Source organism: Crinia signifera, chromosome 4, assembly GCF_055691185.1.
Source record: "Crinia signifera chromosome 4, ASM5569118v1, whole genome shotgun sequence".
In the NCBI taxonomy this organism is placed as follows: domain Eukaryota; kingdom Metazoa; phylum Chordata; class Amphibia; order Anura; family Myobatrachidae; genus Crinia; species Crinia signifera.
Window position 1 is genome coordinate 24067682 of NC_139220.1, and position 18109 is coordinate 24085790.

Here is an 18109-nt window from a genome sequence, read left to right on the forward strand (position 1 = left end):
TAGTTACCCGGTTTGTTCTGAGTCTTGACACAGAGCATGTTCTCTCCCTCCAGGAAAGGCTCATGTTGGGAGGTATGTATACATATGCTCAACCTGATGGGCATTGGCTGGTTCCTCATAATGGTACCCTCCATCCATGGCAGTGAGGATTATATCAGTTATTTATTATTTATTAACAGTTTCTTATATAGCGCACACAGATTCCGCAGCGCTTTACAGAGCATAGTTATTAGCAAAAACACATAACGAATTACAGCACAAGACAGTTTAGGACAAGTACATGGTTAATATGGATAGTTGCATCAGTGGACAGGACACTGAAGCAAGCATCAGGGTGACAGAGGTTTATATATTCTAAGAAAGGCACATGAGGAGAGAGGGCCCTGCTCGTGAGAGCTTACATTCTAAAAAGGGAGGGTTAGACAGACTGGGGTGACACAGAAGGGAAAGAGGTGAGCATAACAGCAGGTTAGGATGAGAGATGGTCAGGTTTTATGCAGGAGGGTGGAAAGAGGTCAGCTTAGTCCTTGATATTTTAAGTCTAAAAAAGAGCTGGGTCATCCAAGAGTAGACAGCAGAGAGACAGTTGGAGATATGAGTGAGGATAGAGGGAGAGCGATTAGGAAAGGAGAGGTAGATTTCAGTGTTATCAGCATAGATGTGATAATGGAAGTCGAGTGAGCAAATGAGCTCACCCAGAGAGGACGTATAGAGATAAAGAGGGCCAAGAATAAAATTTTGGGGGACACCTAAAATCAATGGAAGAGCAGGAGAGGTGAGGTCATTAGAGGTACAGCTTGGCATTTTCAAAACTGACAGTGCAAATACAAGCATTAACAGTGATAGTAAAAGTTGTTTGCATATGTAAAAATGATGATATTATGGTTGAATCGCCAGATTAAGCAGCCACAGGTAGTATGTTGTGAGAAGAAATTAAACTCACTCAAAGCAGACTTTGGTTTCTCAGTTGTTGTTTCTGTCCTTCTGTTTCACTTCAGTGTAACGCCAGTATAACGCCACAGTTATATTTAAATTATGCCGCACTTGAATGATGCACTTCAAAACTATTATGCACACAGCTAAACCATGCACACAGCCTATTCGGCCACAGCCTATGTAATGACCATTAAATGCATCTGCACTCATTAATTGGACTTTCCCCACCCAATCCCCCTACTACAATGAATGGTAATAAAAGGGGCTTACATAAACATCCATGCATTCCCAGATAGCATGTGTCATTAAGAGTTATAAGATATTCCTCCCTTCACATAGGCAACAGAGATTTGCTTTTTAACTTGCAAAATTAAGTTTGTCAAAAACACATCATCAGTTGTGGATATCCATTGCTAGTGCACACTGCTATGACAGTCACAATACCTAGATTCACACTTGCTACTCCTCTCTTGGCAGGTGCCCCACTCCTCCTGAGGCAGGTTGCCCTTTATGTCTGACTCTTCCCGTGGCAGGTTGCCCTTTGTGTCTGACTCTTCCCGTGGCAGGTTGCCCTTTGTGTCTGACTCTTCCCGTGGCAGGTTGCCCTTTGTGTCTGACTCTTCCCGTGGCAGGTTGCCCTTTATGTCTGATCCCACCTCCTCTTCCCGTGGCAAGTTGCCCTGTATGTCTGATCCCCCCCCCCTCTTCCCGTGGCAGGTTGCCCTGTATGTCTGATTCCCCCCCCCCCCTCCTCTTCCCGTGGCAGGTTGCCCTGTATGTCTGATCTCCCCCCCCTCCTCTTCCGTGGCAGGTTGCCCTGTATGTCTGATCCCCCCCCCCTCTTCCCGTGGCAGGTTGCCCTGTATGTCTGATCCCCCCCCCCTCTTCCCGTGGCAGGTTGCCCTGTATGTCTGATCCCCCCCCTCTTCCCGTGGCAGGTTGCCCTGTATGTCTGATTCCCCCCCCCCCTCCTCTTCCCGTGGCAGGTTGCCCTGTATGTCTGATCTCCCCCCCCTCCTCTTCCGTGGCAGGTTGCCCTGTATGTCTGATCCCCCCCCCCCTCTTCCCGTGGCAGGTTGCCCTGTATGTCTGATCCCCCCCTCCTCTTCCCGTGGCAGGTTGCCCTGTATGTCTGATCCCCCCCCCTCCTCTTCCCGTGGCAGGTTGCCCTGTATGTCTGATCCCCCCCCCCTCCTCTTCCCGTGGCAGGTTGCCCTGTATGTCTGATCCCCCCCCCCCTCCTCTTCCCGTGGCAGGTTGCCCTGTATGTCTGATCCCCCCCCCCCCCCCTCCTCTTACCGTGGCAGGTTGCCCTGTATGTCTGATCCCCCCCCCTCCTCTTACCGTGGCAGGTTGCCCTGTATGTCTGATCCCCCCCCCTCCTCTTCCCGTGGCAAGTTGCCCTGTATGTCTGATTTCCCCCCCCCCCCCTCTTCCCCTGGCAGGTTGCCCTGTATGTCTGATCCCCCCCCCTCCTCTTCCCGTGGCAAGTTGCCCTGTATGTCTGATTCCCCCCTCTCCTCTTCCCCTGGCAGGTTGCCCTGTATGTCTGATCCCCCCCCCTCCTCTTCCCCTGGCAAGTTGCCCTGTATGTCTGATTCCTCCCCCCCCCCCCCTCTTCCCGTGGCAGGTTGCCTTGTATGTCTAATTCCCCCCCCCCTCCTCTTCCCGTGGCAGGTTGCCCTGTATGTCTGATCCCCCCCTCCTCTTCCCGTGGCAGGTTGCCCTGTATGTCTGATTCCTCCCCCCCCCCCTTCCCGTGGCAGGTTGCCCTGTATGTCTGATTCCTCCCCCCCTCTTCCCGTGGCAGGTTGCCTTGTATGTCTGATTCTCCCCCCCCCCTCCTCTTCCCGTGGCAGGTTGCCCTGTATGTCTGATCCCCCCCCTCCTCTTCCCGTGGCAGGTTGCCCTGTATGTCCGATTCTCACCCCCCCCCCCTTACTTTTCCCGTGGCAGGTTGCCCTGTATGTCTAATTCTCCCCCCCTCTCCTCTTCCCGTGGCAGGTTGCCTTGTATGTCAGAGCTGTCCTCACAAAAATAAGGTTTTCCTTTAGCATCACTGGGGACTGGTAATCTAGTTAGTATCAAAATAATATGACTGATAGTACTCTGATTTCTTTGTTGCATAAGTCACACACTTTAGCCAGTTGTGGTATAGCAGCTAGACAATGACTAGGTCGACAATCACTAGATAGACCACTAAGTGTTTACATGGGCATAATTGACACCCACAAGGTCGATATGCGTTTTTCATGGGGGGTGGTTTGGTGTCTGTGTGGACATGGTAAAAGTGTGTTGCACTCTCCATGCTTCAGGCACGGTGCCTCGCTGCACTCCGCACACTATTATATTCCCACTATATGCCCGCTTAGATGGCAAAAGTAAGAACCAAGTCAGTCTACAGCAAAAAAAAAAAAAACCTTTAAACACGCATGTTGATCTTGTGAATGTTGATCATGCCCATGTCTACCTTAAACTTGTGTCAATCTTTGGCCAATGCTGACCTATGGTTGTTGACCATTAGTGGGACCGCATACCCTGTTAGCTGCCTGGGTATGGATGCGATATCACAACCTGCTGCCAGCGTTAAAAACAAAACTGAATAATTGTAAACACAACATGGTGCTAAAGATGTGGCGTTGACATGTTTGGTTCTCTAGTGTCCATCATACTCGTATAATACCATACAAGCTTTAAATGATGTATATTTTTTTTTTCTCTTCTAGGCTGTGCTCCGTGTCCAGGCTCCTATGATATTAGAATGTCAGATGGCCTTAAGGGACCCGTCTCGTTTGAGAAATCTCAGAGGTTTAAAGCCCAGAAAGGTATGGACTGTGATAACTATGCCTGTGTGTAGATTGTCCAATGGAATGCCGTTTTAAGTGGGATCAGACTCACTGCTATTGGTTCGTGCACCACATGTAGTAAAGCGAAAGCCGTTGGTTGTACTGAGGAAGAATCCCCAGTTTATGGGGTGAATACAATACGGTACAAGTTTGTATAATGAAACTTGCACACAACGCAAAACAAGGGGCCTGATTCACGTTTGATCGGAATGGGGACGAGCTCAGCCCCGTTCCAATGGTGGGGGGACTGCGCATGTGCGTATTTGCAGATCCCCAGGCCCAAGGTGCAAGCAAGAAATGGAAGATACAGATTTGCCGTGGTCACTGGCAGGTTGTGCGGCTTCTCTACAAAATGTGACCTGAGAGAGGAACATAAAGAAGTGGGGAATTACCCTGCGCCCCAGGAAAGTGACAATTGCAACATCTGGGCACTATAGATGGCTGTCGGTGTCCATAAAGGTGGCCATACATCAGAAAGACATTGCACCCAATCATACAATCTCAATGGATTGTGTGCACACAATCTTACAATTCCGGGAGATTGGAGGATTGGTCCTCTGATCGGACATGCTGCACGTATGATCAGTTGGGATTGGAAGCAGATCACATGTGCTTTTAAGTACATACAGTTTGTCTTTAGATGGCTCATACAACCAGAGTCATGTGACACTCCCTCCCTGACTATCAGAGAAGAGAGCTGCTGCTTCCAGGCGGCCCGTGGCAGTAGCCGCAGAAGTTTCCAAGCGGCAGACGGGCGGGCTGCTGAAGAGAGCGGCGGACAACTTTTGCACAATTCTGTCACTACTCTGAAAACAGTTTTTAGAGGATTGCTGCATTCAGGCTATTTAATAATGGCATAACACAGCAGATTAATAAAAAAAAAATAGATTTTTGGTTCTCCTATCCTTTTGATCCTAGTAGGCCAGCCCCCTATTTTAATGAAGCTTCAATCATGCAGCCGATGGATTGTATGACAGATTGTATGTTGTGTGTCCAAAAACCACCAAGGACTGCCGGGGAGTTTAAGGGAAAATTGGACACTATCATGGTTGTAAGACCGGTCTTCCTGATGTATGGCCACCTTAAGTAAAGTACTGGTGGGTTTTAAAAGGTGCCAAACTCCTTTTTTTTTTTTTTAATAATGCACCTCTACAGGTAGGCTGTATTATAATATTGCAGTAAAAAAAAAAACAGATTTTTCTATATTCTTTATTTTTAGCGTCAAGTAGCGACAGTCACAGTGTGGAGGACGAACCTTCATCCCCTGTGCGTCTGCGCAAAAACACTTCCCTTGGCTCTACAGTAAGTGCGACAGAACATGGCATCTGTTATTTTCTAATATGATCCTAATATCTGAATGTACTTTCAGTATCTCTGGGAAGTCGTTGTGCTCACAAACCAGAAATTAATGCAGTGTGATGGAAGCGTACTTAAGGCTTGGTTTATTGCCTGGCTTTGATTAATTCAGGTACAGGTTGAGTAAGGGCTATTTCACACGCTCCTGCCGGGCTGCGAAACCCCGCACAGCCAAAAGCAGTGCTGCGCACAGCCAAAAGCAGTGCTGCGCACAGCCAAAAGCAGTGCTGCACACAGTAGTTAATAATGGACACAATTGTGTCCATTCACACGGAACAGCTACGGCCCGGTTGCAGCCGGAGCCCAGCACTGGAAGGGAAGGCTGCTGGGCTGTGACCACCCCCACCATTGTAAACTGCTGTGTTCGGCACGGCTTCCTGGCCATGCAGGGTTTAGCTGCCCGGCAGGAGCCGGAGTCTGTGAAATAGCCATAACCCTTATCTGAAGTGCTCAGGACCAGAAGCATTTTGAATAACTAATTATTCCATATTTCAGATTTTTTTTTTTTTTTTTACATATTTCAATGAAGTATTTTAAGGATGGGGCCCAAGTATGTACACAAAATGAATTTGTTGTATGAACATATTGGATGCCTGAAATACACACAAATATATTTTATTTCTGCAAGAAACAAGGTTTAAAACCATGAAACAAGGTTTGTGTACTATGAGGGTTACTCTGGTTGATTCGCTCGGATGCGAATTCTCATCCTTGCGAGTCACCCCCATCCCGCCTTGCGAATGGTGTTACGCCGGCCCAGCATTCAAAGGGCAAGTCGCTCACAGGGCCTGCGAATGGATGTTACACAGTAACATCCATTCCCAGGCTTGTGGGATCCGCCCATATCATTCGATGGTCGAATGATTCCCAGGCTTGTTGGACCCGCCCATATCATTCGATGGTCGAATGGTGGCGAAGGCGCACGCATATAAAGGGACTCTGAAGTCACTTATATATATGTGTGGATGCTCGGGGGGGAGTGGCCAGGCAGCTGACATATGCACATGGCTTCCCATATGCAAATGGCCGTCCCGCTGCCACACAGAAGGTTGGGCACGTGCTCCCGGGGGCGACCGCACCAAGCACATGTGCAGAAATTCGAAAAGGAAAAACATTTGCCCCATGCAAACGCACGCAGCACTGCGAATGGACCTGAATAAGGTCCTATATCAGGCAGTGAATGTGAATGCCAATCATTTTCTTGCACATATTTAGTGCCAGTTACGTATCATGCCCCAAGTAGTGCCAGTTACGTATCGTGTCCCCAGTAGTGCCAGTTACATATCCCCAGTAGTGCCAGTTACATATCGTGTCCCCAATAGTGCCAGTTACATATCGTGTCCCCAGTAGTGCCAGTTACATATCGTGTCCCCAGTAGTGCCAGTTACGTATAGTGTCCCCAGTAGTGCCAGTTACGTATAGTGTCCCCAGTAGTGCCAGTTACGTATAGTGTCCCCAGTAGTGCCAGTTACGTATCGTGCCCCCAGTAGTGCCAGTTACGTATCGTGCCCCCAGTAGTGCCAGTTACGTATCGTGCCCCCAGTAGTGCCAGTTACGTATCGTGTCCCCAGTAGTGCCAGTTACGTATCGTGTCCCCAGTAGTGCCAGTTACGTATCGTGTCCCCAGTAGTGCCAGTTACGTATCGTGTCCCCAGTAGTACCAGTTACGTATCGTGTCCCCAGTAGTGCCAGTTACGTATCGTGTCCCCAGTAGTGCCAGTTACGTATCGTGTCCCCAGTAGTGCCAGTTACGTATCGTGTCCCCAGTAGTGCCAGTTACGTATCGTGTCCCCAGTAGTGCCAGTTACGTATCGTGTCCCCAGTAGTGCCAGTTACGTATCGTGTCCCCAGTAGTGCCAGTTACGTATCGTGTCCCCAGTAGTGCCAGTTACGTATCGTGTCCCCAGTAGTGCCAGTTACGTATCGTGTCCCCAGTAGTGCCAGTTACGTATCGTGTCCCCAGTAGTGCCAGTTACGTATCGTGTCCCCAGTAGTGCCAGTTACGTATCGTGTCCCCAGTAGTGCCAGTTACGTATCGTGTCCCCAGTAGTGCCAGTTACGTATCGTGTCCCCAGTAGTGCCAGTTACGTATCGTGTCCCCAGTAGTGCCAGTTACGTATCGTGTCCCCAGTAGTGCCAGTTACGTATCGTGTCCCCAGTAGTGCCAGTTACGTATCGTGTCCCCAGTAGTGCCAGTTACGTATCGTGTCCCCAGTAGTGCCAGTTACGTATCGTGTCCCCAGTAGTGCCAGTTACGTATCGTGTCCCCAGTAGTGCCAGTTACGTATCGTGTCCCCAGTAGTGCCAGTTACGTATCGTGTCCCCAGTAGTGCCAGTTACGTATCGTGTCCCCAGTAGTGCCAGTTACGTATCCTGTCCCCAGTAGTGCCAGTTACGTATCGTGTCCCCAGTAGTGCCAGTTACGTATCGTGTCCCCAGTAGTGCCAGTTACGTATCCTGTCCCCAGTAGTGCCAGTTACGTATCGTGTCCCCAGTAGTGCCAGTTACGTATCCTGTCCCCAGTAGTGCCAGTTACGTATCGTGTCCCCAGTAGTGCCAGTTACGTATCGTGTCCCCAGTAGTGCCAGTTACGTATCGTGTCCCCAGTAGTGCCAGTTACGTATCGTGTCCCCAGTAGTGCCAGTTACGTATCGTGTCCCCAGTAGTGCCAGTTACGTATCGTGTCCCCAGTAGTGCCAGTTACGTATCGTGTCCCCAGTAGTGCCAGTTACGTATCGTGTCCCCAGTAGTGCCAGTTACGTATCGTGTCCCCAGTAGTGCCAGTTACGTATCGTGTCCCCAGTAGTGCCAGTTACGTATCGTGTCCCCAGTAGTGGCTAGTTACGTATCGTGTCCCCAGTAGTGGCCAGTTCCGTATCGTGTCCCCAGTAGTGGCCAGTTCCGTATCGTGTCCCCAGTAGTGGCCAGTTCCGTATCGTGTCCCCAGTAGTGGCCAGTTCCGTATCGTGTCCCCAGTAGTGGCCAGTTCCGTATCGTGTCCCCAGTAGTGGCCAGTTCCGTATCGTGTCCCCAGTAGTGGCCAGTTCCGTATCGTGTCCCCAGTAGTGGCCAGTTCCGTATCGTGTCCCCAGTAGTGGCCAGTTCCGTATCGTGTCCCCAGTAGTGGCCAGTTCCGTATCGTGTCCCCAGTAGTGGCCAGTTCCGTATCGTGTCCCCAGTAGTGGCCAGTTACAAAAAAAAGTACATTATGAAAACTTATTTTCGGAATAATTTGGATAACCGATATGTGGATAAAGGATTCTCAACCGGTATTAATGGCTTAAGAAAAGATGGGAGCCGGCATTGAGGGGGCCAGATGAGATTGATGGGGTATGAATCATTGGATAGACACTAACTAGGTCGACGGGGTCATTAGGATGACCTGGGTTTTTTAACCTCCTCTATTGGGACCCAAATGTCGACATGGACACTAACGTAGCACCGCTCGCCATGCTTCGGGCACGGTGTCTCTGCACACTATTTTATTTTATCACCATGCACTAGTGGATGGTAGGGCATGAAATACTACCAGTTGGCACGTCGGCTCACAAAAAAAAGTGAAAAACCCCATGTTGACCTTTTGACTGTTGACCTTCCTTATGCCGACCCAAATGCTTGTGTCGACCTAGTGACTGTAACCCAATTAATGGATACAGTGTAATGAGCAGTGGTATGGAGGAGAGTAGTGTGCGGAAATGGGTAGATGTGTAGGGGAGGGAACCTGTCATATCGAGTCGGGAGGTCGGACGGGCTGCACAGGCCGGGGGGGGACGCACGGAGGCACAAGCCTGCGAGGGGACCAGAAAGCGAGGCTGACCGTTCATACATTTGCCCTGCGTATCGGGCTGCTATCCTTTATATAGCAGCGCCGATAGGGACAGGGGCGCATAGCGCACCCCAGTTGTTTCTTGCATAGGGGAGAAGCGGTATCAGTGCACATAACGTGCGCTGATATCACTTCTCCCCAATAACGACAAATGATACATCTACCCCAATGTCCCAAATTGCATTAGGGTATGGCCAGCTTTACTGAGGACTTTTGGAGTGTCAGCTCTTAAGCTAGATTTTAGTGTTACCAGAACTCTAAGAAATCGTGAGTGCTTTCTAGATGGATCTTGTTTTCCTTAACCCTTTTACACCATGTCAGGTGACCAGCACGGTCTAGTTGTGGCAGCGCTATTATTAATGCATTATCTGTTATATACTTATGGATATATTTCCTACTGTTGAGCAGAATGTAGGTTTGAGCCATTACTGATGTGAATGTTCAAATATTCTCTGTACAGCGCTGCTGAATATGTATGCGCTATACAAGAAACTATTTATAAATGACTGTTTATAAAAGCTCTGGAAAGCACGCCACCTAGTGGCTATTATAGTGTATGTTAGTAGTTTCAGAAATCCATGATGCTCTCAATATAAATATATTTTCATCTGCCAAAGTAACGAGATAAATGTCCATGGGATTTTCTGTCTGCATATGATCAGAAACATGTAATAGCGACCCAATCTACAGACTTCTTATGTATGGATTTTAGGGTTGTGGTATAGAAGATCTCTATACTTTCTAGATCAGTGGTTCCCAACCTCTGTCCTCGGGATCCCCAACCGTTCACGTTTTCCCGGTCATGCGGAAGGAGCACAGGTGCACTTATTACTCACGGACACTTTTTTTTAAATGTGGAACTAATTATTTCACTCCAAGGAGAACTTGCAAAATGTACGTTGTTGGATGGTCCTTGAAGGCACAGAACCACCGGACTACAGCCATTCAGTCGACATGACAATGGTTGACACTGTGTATAAAAAAAACCTCAAGTGTCAAACATTTGTAGCTGCCAAACTTTTGGATGTCTAATTATACCTTGTAGATCTATCTTCCGAATACTGATTAATAGCATAGCACATATGGCTTGAATGGTGACTGGACGGCTTATTGTCCTTGTTTAGTTTTTACCATGCTGTTAATTATTTATTTTATTACAACCCATTATAATGTGCCTTGTGGGGAATGTTCCTAAATACTGCTTATGTAGCGCTGAGGCTTTGGATGGTGGTTTGAGGGTGGTGCCTTTGTTGCCTGATGGGATTGGCCTGGGGATCACAGCGTTCCTGGATGGGCACCCTTGCTAACGTTTGCATTGGACGCAATACAAAGTACACAATTATAAAGCTCTAACGCTCCACGCAACGCTGCGCTATGTAGTCATTGTGTTGGATAGGTTACATGCAATCTACCGAAGATGGAGGCCTTTAGTAAGGGTAGTGCTAGCTTTGCATTAACCTGTAGTGTTAAACCATGGAAGAGAGCAGAATAACTCATCCAGTGCTTGTGTGTTACAGCCAAACCTGAGGCAGAAGCCGGAGAAAGACGTGGAATTCATTAGAGAACTGAAGAAACAGAAAGCTCTGGAGAATGAGGTGAGTGACTGTTGTCATGGTAACACATTCTCTCCATCCGAACTGGTCCGTACAATCAGCCTCCAATTTCGAAGTTTGGAGAAGGGTTGGTTGGGGGATGGCGGGGTTGCAGGTAAATGGGTTTTGTCCAAATGTTCTGTTTTCGCACCCTTTTAACTGATTTAATTGTACGTTTATTTTTTTTTTTATCCAGAAAATGGTAGAGTATCGCAATGGCTCAAACCGCAATTCTAGTGGGTATCATGGAACAGGCTCAATGTTGGCATTTTACTTGCCCCTTTCACCATAACGATATACCATAAAATAAATTAATTCTGCCCTTATGTTCTATATGGAGGATGTGTTAAAAGATCCCCTCACCAAACCTTTTCTACACCCCTGTGTGCTATAAGGGAATGTCTTATTGGCTACACCAGAGAATTTATCGCTTACATTAATTCTGATTGGTTTTAGATCCGAGCACTCTTAAAGCAGCGCTCTAATCAGGACAAGAAACTGCAGTCGTTGGAGGAAGAATTCATGAAGACCGAGGCCAAGCTCGTGACCGCTGTGAGGGAGAAGACTTCCCTTACTTCCAGCATCGCGTCATTGGAGAGACAAATCGCCGACCTTCATAAAGCAAACGAGCTCTTAAAGACAAAGGTAGCGTTTCAAAGATAAGGAATACGCCATTCAGATCTCTGTGCTGTTGCGTTTGGGACTTTGTACACAGAACATTCCCCAGAGACCACCTTCAGACCCAGCTTTTTGACGTGTTGAGGAAGTCGCGGCTGACTGGTCTCAAACCGACTCTTGTAGACAAGAGTATCTCCTAGTGCTGGCTCTCCCTAGTGCTGGCTCTCCCTAGTGCTGGCTCTTCCTAGTGCTGGCTCTTCCTAGTGCTGGCTCTTCCTAGTGCTGGCTCTTCCTAGTGCTGCAAATGGGTGCAGGGTCACATCGATTTACCCGTTCATCTTGCATCATAAGCTGGATTGAACCCGTATTCAACCCTGCTTACTACCAAAGATGACACCCCGGGTCGCTTGACCCAGATTATTGCATCTGGAAGCTTTCATACTGCACAATATCCCAAGTTGCTGTGCAATAACCAGGGATATTAGTTTCCGTGTGATAACCTTTTGAGATTGCAGCCCACCTGCTTCCTGGTCCCATCTGTGATGTGTGGTGAAGCGGCAATCTAGGCCACGTAAGAAGGTCTGTGCACCCCTAGTAGTAAGGTACAGGCCCATGTTTGATTGGGATGAAACCATGAAAGATAGTCTACATATATATTTGTAACTTCCAATTTGCAGAGTACCCAACCGATATTTGGGGTATGTATATATTCTAGAAAATAGGCCAATAAATCCCAGCTGCACAGTGCTGTAAATCTCCTATATGGTTATGGAATGGTATTTATTTGCCGATTACATCATTTAAGCTTACGGACCGGATGTAATACCGCCCTAGTTCAGCAGCTGTGTGGGGTGCCTGCTGAAACTTTTTTAAAGGGGCAATCCTTAACAAGGCATGGTTTTACCTTTTTATGTGATTGCCCCTTTAATAGCGCACAGATATACAACGGTCGCCTATCCTGTTAATCAGTATTGTCTTCTGAAGCGGTTTATTGCATCCGTATGAGAGGAAAATGCATTTTCAGGTAAATGTATAATGTACAGTAGTGAATTGTTCCATTTATGTGATTGTTTCCGGTTCATCCTACAAGACGGTCGACTCAAAGTTGGTTAGATTGTAATACCCACCTTCACATCGCAAATGCCAGGTCGCACCTGAGATTTGGAAACTGGTCCATCCCGGGAGCGACCCGGCATTTGTGGTGGTTGCTGCTCAAAGCGACCCGGCTTATTGCATGGTTGCTGATGTAATCCATGAGGCAGGGAAGGAGGCAGCACTGAGGTGACACTGCTGCCTTTTCCATAGAAGTGAATGGCATCTGGGTTACCCATTCTGACTGCCCAGCAACCTGGGTCCGACCCAGGAATATCGCTACTCTTATCCCAGGTCGGATTGCCGGGTTGCTGGACCCAGGACATGGCAAAAACCCGGGCTATTTGTGAAGTGTGGAAAGGGTTTAACCCATAGGTTCCCAAACTCGGTCCTCTGGCCACCCTAACGGTCTAGGTATTAAGTATCTCCATGCTTGGCCACAGGTGACTTAATTAGGAACTCAGTCAGGCTGATTTAACCATCTGTGCTAAACCATGGATATACCTAAAACCTGGACCGTTGGGGGTACCTTGAGCACTGTGTTTGGGAACCTCTGGTTTAACCTATAGCTGGTTCTTGCCACTATACCCCATAGGAACCAATTCAGCCCATGTTTACACCCTTTCCATATGCATCAGACATGGGGAAGGAAGCTTACACAAGTCACAACTTCCACCAAAGTATTTACATATTCATGATTTTTTTTTTTTTTTTTTTTTTTAGTTTTCCGATGACGTCTCAAAGAGGAAAATCGACAATCTGTGCGTAGAACTGATGGAAACCAGGAATAAAGTGGATGTTAAAGATAAGGTTTGTTATATGCTGCTGGTTGTTGTACTTGTGACTGTTTGAGCACCATTTAGGGTTTCTAGTCGGTGTTCCCTGAAGCCGGACTGTCCCCCATCCGTCTGTTCAGACTGCTGAGGATAAAACTAGGGGCCGTACCGAGCCCCTCTGGAGTCCAGTGTTTGGAGGTAGCTGGCTTGGACATGATTGGTCAGATTGTAGCCCTGATAACATGCAGGGCTCAGTTACAAAACAATGCTGTCATCCATAGTACTTCTGCTAATAGACCAGGCCTGGACCACCTGCTGTTATCCATCTGCTGTGCAAGTACCAGCATGGTAAATAAAGATGGTTGCATCGGGATAGGACACTGAAGTAATGGGGTGGAAGAGACCTAAGGTTAGGTGTATTTTGAGGAGTATGGAGTAAAAAAAAATCTAAAAGAAAAAACCACAAGAGGAGAGAGGGTCCTGCTCACGAGAGCTTAGATTCTAAAGGGGAGGAACAGATGGCAGTGACACAGAAGGGGTAGAAGTGATCGTAAACAGAAGTTATACACCTACCTGGACCAATAGGAATGTGCGATTTACTGCTATCCTTATCCAGGTCCTATAATGAACTGTTTGATTTTAGGAAATTATGTGTCTACAATCCAACTTTGAAGGACAGATAAAGAACCTGCAGACCAGCCTGGCCACTTCCAAAGCTGCTTTAGAGTCTCTTACTGAAAGGAATACACTTCTGGGTACGTCGCGTTCAATTCTTTTGCAGAAACTTTCATGTATAAAATTTGGGTACGTGAAACCATAAATATATTTCTGACTAAGGACCGATGTATTAAGCCTGGTGAAGTTATAAAGTGGCCGGTGATATAGCACAAGCAAATTGGCTCATAACTGTCATTTTCAAGATTTGGATTACTTCACATTTAGTTCTATGAAAGATGTAGTTTCACACAATGCCAACAGATGGCAGCATTTCGGAGCCACACATTTATTTATTAACCGTTTCTTATACAGCGCACACATATTCTGCACCGCTTTACAGAGAATATTTGAACATTCACATCAGTCCCTGCCCCAGTGGAGCTTACACTCTATATTCCCTACCACATGTACACGCACACAGACATTCTAGGGTTAATTTTGTTGGAAGCCAATTAACATATCTGTATATTTTTGGATTGTGGGAGGAAACAAGAGTACCCGGAGGAAACCCACGCAAGTACAGAGAATATACAAACTCTGCACAGTTAGGGCAAATGTGGGGATCGAACCCATGACCTCAGCGCTGGTAGGCAGTAATGCTAACCATTACACCATCTGTGCTGCTCGTGCATCCGTGCTACTTATAACACTAGACATTATTTATTTTAATTGCAGGCAAATGTTTTGTGTATTTGCCTGTTATGTCAGGATCTAGGTGGGACTAGAGCTCTAGAAACCATCGAAAAATGTAATAAAGTGGCTGGGAACGTGCCTTCTGGATCGCTTATTAATGTCTGTCTCTCCGCATTCTAGAGGAGAGCCGGCAAGAAGCAGCCAATCACCGTGATGTTTTCGAGAAGGAACTCGACCACGCTAATGGTAACACTGGGGTTGGCTTTTTGTAAGAAATAAAAACAAAAAAAATACTGTGTGGATCTACAATGTAAGTGATGTGTGTTTTTTTTTTTCAGCTGAAATCGAGGAATTAAGAGGGGAGAATAAAAACCTTGACCAGTATCTATCCAAAGCTCAGGAACAGGTGCAGGTAATTGGGGGTACATTCTTTTGTGTGTGTTTATGGATTTCAGAACAAAGTAATATAAAGAAGAGACACTTGTGAATCCTCTTTGTATTATAAAATATATTGGTAGGTGTATCCTATAGTAGATGGGCAGCTGGGAGAAGACCAGTCCCTTCATGAAACTCCAGCTGTTGGACGGTACAGGGCTCCTGGGAGTAGTGTCATTGGAGGCAGTGCAGGAGCTCAGCCATAGACCTCTATGGACTCTGACGCGGGCTAGCAGCATGTCACTATGAAGAAAGTGCGAGCTGTCTGACCAATGACGTCCCAGCTTCAGGATTTCCTCCACTAAGGAGCCAGTTGCCTGTAGCTCAGTACTAACTCTCATTCTCCATCTGCAGCGACTTTACCCAGAGCCAGTGTCCAACTTTCTAGTAGATTAGGAGATATCCCTTGTCTGCGCCTTGGTAGTTGGTGGGTTTAAGTCTGAGGCTAAAGAAACCCCCACCACTGACCCGCTGCATGCAGACCAGCACTGCTGAACACTACTAGGCATGGATTCCCAGGGGATTCGAAGGGAGCAAATCCACAGGTGACGCCACCTCCTACCTGCCAGCTGTGTCCCCTACCAGCAGTATGCCACTGGTGCTAGCGGAACATGGGTGACATGCCTAGGGTGCTCGGGAGCCTGCTGGCCTATCGCCTTTGTGTAAAGGTCTGCCTACAGTACAGGTTTGCAGAGCGGTCTATCACAGTTTAAAGGAAACAGTCTAGAGCAGGCCTGGTTAACCTGCGGCTCTCCAACTGTTGTGAACTACAAGTCTCAGCATGCACTGGTTGGCATTTTTTTGGGATGCTAGAACTGGCAAAGCATGCTGGAATGCGTAGTTCCACAACATCTGGAGGTCCACGGGTTGTGCAGACCATAGATACTGGATATGTTACCTTTGGCCCACCTGCTATTGAACTACACATCCCAGCATGCCCTGCTGCAGTTCTGCTGCTTGGCCATGCTAGCTGTTGTAGGGCATGCTGGGATGTGTAGTTCAACAGCTGGAACGGCTGACTGTTCCCTATCCCTGCCTGAGATCGTTGGCATGCTTCAGTGTTTGGATGTTTTCTGTTCTTAAATTGAAGTTTAAGCCCACCTTACACATACCCCCCCCCCCTATCTAACACACAACAGCTGGTTCTTAATTACCCTGTAATAATGATGCAGTGCTGCACACTGAAGAACATATGGGGCTTATTCCCAGGCAGATCCTATTGGTGCGGCCACAATAAGCTTGAAATATACTTTGTTAAAGTCAAATGATGGTTGGGCAGAGGTCCTGTGCAGCTGGTAACATGGATTCTTTCCCTGCTCATATGTAATGTTCCTGTTTTATGCTGTGATGGTTCCATCAATATATTATGGTGATACATCATGTAGACTTGAATCTCGCACTTTAGTGTGCATGATTGTGTCCTTCTATATGAAAGCTTTGGTTAAAAACCCAGGAGGAAGCTGGGAAGAGTAAAGGTGGCCATACATCAGAAAGATATTGTACCCAATCATACAATCTCAATTGATTGTAAGATGGATTGTATGCGGATTGTGTGCACATCTTGTGTACACAATCATACAATCAATCATAAGATGGATTGTATGACTGATTGTAAGATGGATTGTGTGTAGATTGTGTGTCCAAAAACCACCACGGACTTCCGGGGATTTCAAGGGAAATTGTACACAATCATTAGCGCAATCGATCTTAAGATCGATCTTTCTGATATATGGCCAGCTTTAGCCGTTAAAGTTGTAAGACGGTGTATGCAATCTGCCGGCCCAGATGTGGACCAATGCGTAAAAAGTCGTTCTATGTCCCAGTAATCTGCAACTCTCTCTCCAGGATCTCCAGTTGGAAATGCACGCCAAAGAGCAAGAGTATGGGAACAAACTACAAAGCCTGACCTCTCAGATATCCGCACAGAACGTGGTAAGCACCGCCGGCACAACTGGGGCAAATAACTGTTTGCTTTGGTGAGATTATTATTCAGAATGGGAAATGGATTTTTTTTTTTTTCATTCACATTTCTTAGTTTCCGTTATAAGAGGGTGCTGTATTAACCCCTTGGGTGGTATGCCTGGAAATTAATTATCCGGGCTCAGCAGCCTGGAAAATTTCCAGTCATACCACTGATATGGAATAGGTGTGCACCACCTCTAGAGCCTGCCCCCATCACCTCTGGTCTGGCGATCGTACGCAGGAGCTTCCCCAGCCGCCATTCACTTTACAGCAGTGAGGTAGGTGGCAGACTCGGATGTTCGTGGCGACTCGGGAGCGCTCCATTCAGGCGCCCGAGTACTCCCGAGCAGCCGCCGCGAACATCCCTGAGTGTGCAGCCTGTGGTCACTGATGTGACTAGCATCTGGGGCAGGGGAGCTCATCCTCTGGCTTACCAACGCCAGAGCGATGGTGATGTGGGGGAGGCTCCTATGATCTGTGGTGGGTTTTGCTCGGGCAGGACAAACCTGTCCTGGTAGGTTTGTCCTGCCCCAGCAAAACCCACCAATCAAGGGGCTAATGTCTAAATATGCTTTTAAAATATATATATCTAGGTAAAAGAACCCTGGATACAATAGGATATTTATTCTAAGCATTAGGTTTCATTTTAAAGAACATAAAGCTCACCCCTGTATTGACTAAACAAGGCATGTCCAAACCGTGGCCTTCCAGCTGTTGTCAAACTACATGTCCCAGCATGCCTTGCCATAGTTTTAGCATTCCCTAATTGCAAAACTGTGGCAAGGCATGATGGGACTTGTAGTTCTAAAACAGAAGGGAGGGCCATAGTTTGGACTTGCCTGGACTAAACCATTAAAATGGTTAAACCGTTTTTTAGGCACTTGAAGACATGGAGGGAAGGCTTCTTCAGGCACAGAGCAAGCTGGAAGAAGCGCTGCAAAGAATCACCCTGCTGGAAGAAGAGCTGTAAGTCAACATTTTGTGTCGGCAGATGTATAGTCATGAGTTTCATAGCTTTAGATGAACCTACTTTCTTACCGTATAATCCCACCCAAACCTTAACACTACAGACACGTCAGAAGCTTACTTACCTAGGGTCTGATGTCCGCTACACCAATACCTGGTGTATTGTTGCAGCTTATTTCTCATGACTTGTACATTTTCTTATTGGCACAACACTGGCTGCCTGTGTAAAGAGGTAAAGGACGCTAGGTCAGTGTTGGCCAGTAGAGGCCAGTAGTGAGTGTGATGGATAACCTCACAAACGCACAGGTGCCGGGCATTTAGTGTCACTGATGTTGCAGCTAAAGCTGAACTGTC

At 47.3% G+C, this 18109-nt stretch overlaps 1 protein-coding gene across 2 annotated transcripts in view; it reads left to right on the top strand.

Moving 5' to 3' along the window:
• The first annotated feature begins 47 nt into the window (after positions 1-47).
• HMMR (hyaluronan mediated motility receptor) overlaps positions 48-18109 on the top strand; it is a 30530-nt gene continuing 12468 nt past the window's right edge. For both annotated transcript variants that reach the window (XM_083181414.1, XM_083181415.1), the window contains exons 1-11: positions 48-72; positions 3663-3761; positions 5002-5084; positions 10482-10559; positions 11013-11201; positions 12990-13076; positions 13686-13797; positions 14573-14638; positions 14731-14804; positions 16673-16759; positions 17667-17755. In XM_083181414.1, the coding sequence (XP_083037540.1) occupies positions 63-72; positions 3663-3761; positions 5002-5084; positions 10482-10559; positions 11013-11201; positions 12990-13076; positions 13686-13797; positions 14573-14638; positions 14731-14804; positions 16673-16759; positions 17667-17755 (974 nt within the window). In that variant the 5' untranslated portion in view covers positions 48-62. The remainder of the gene's footprint in view (positions 73-3662; positions 3762-5001; positions 5085-10481; positions 10560-11012; positions 11202-12989; positions 13077-13685; positions 13798-14572; positions 14639-14730; positions 14805-16672; positions 16760-17666; positions 17756-18109) is intronic.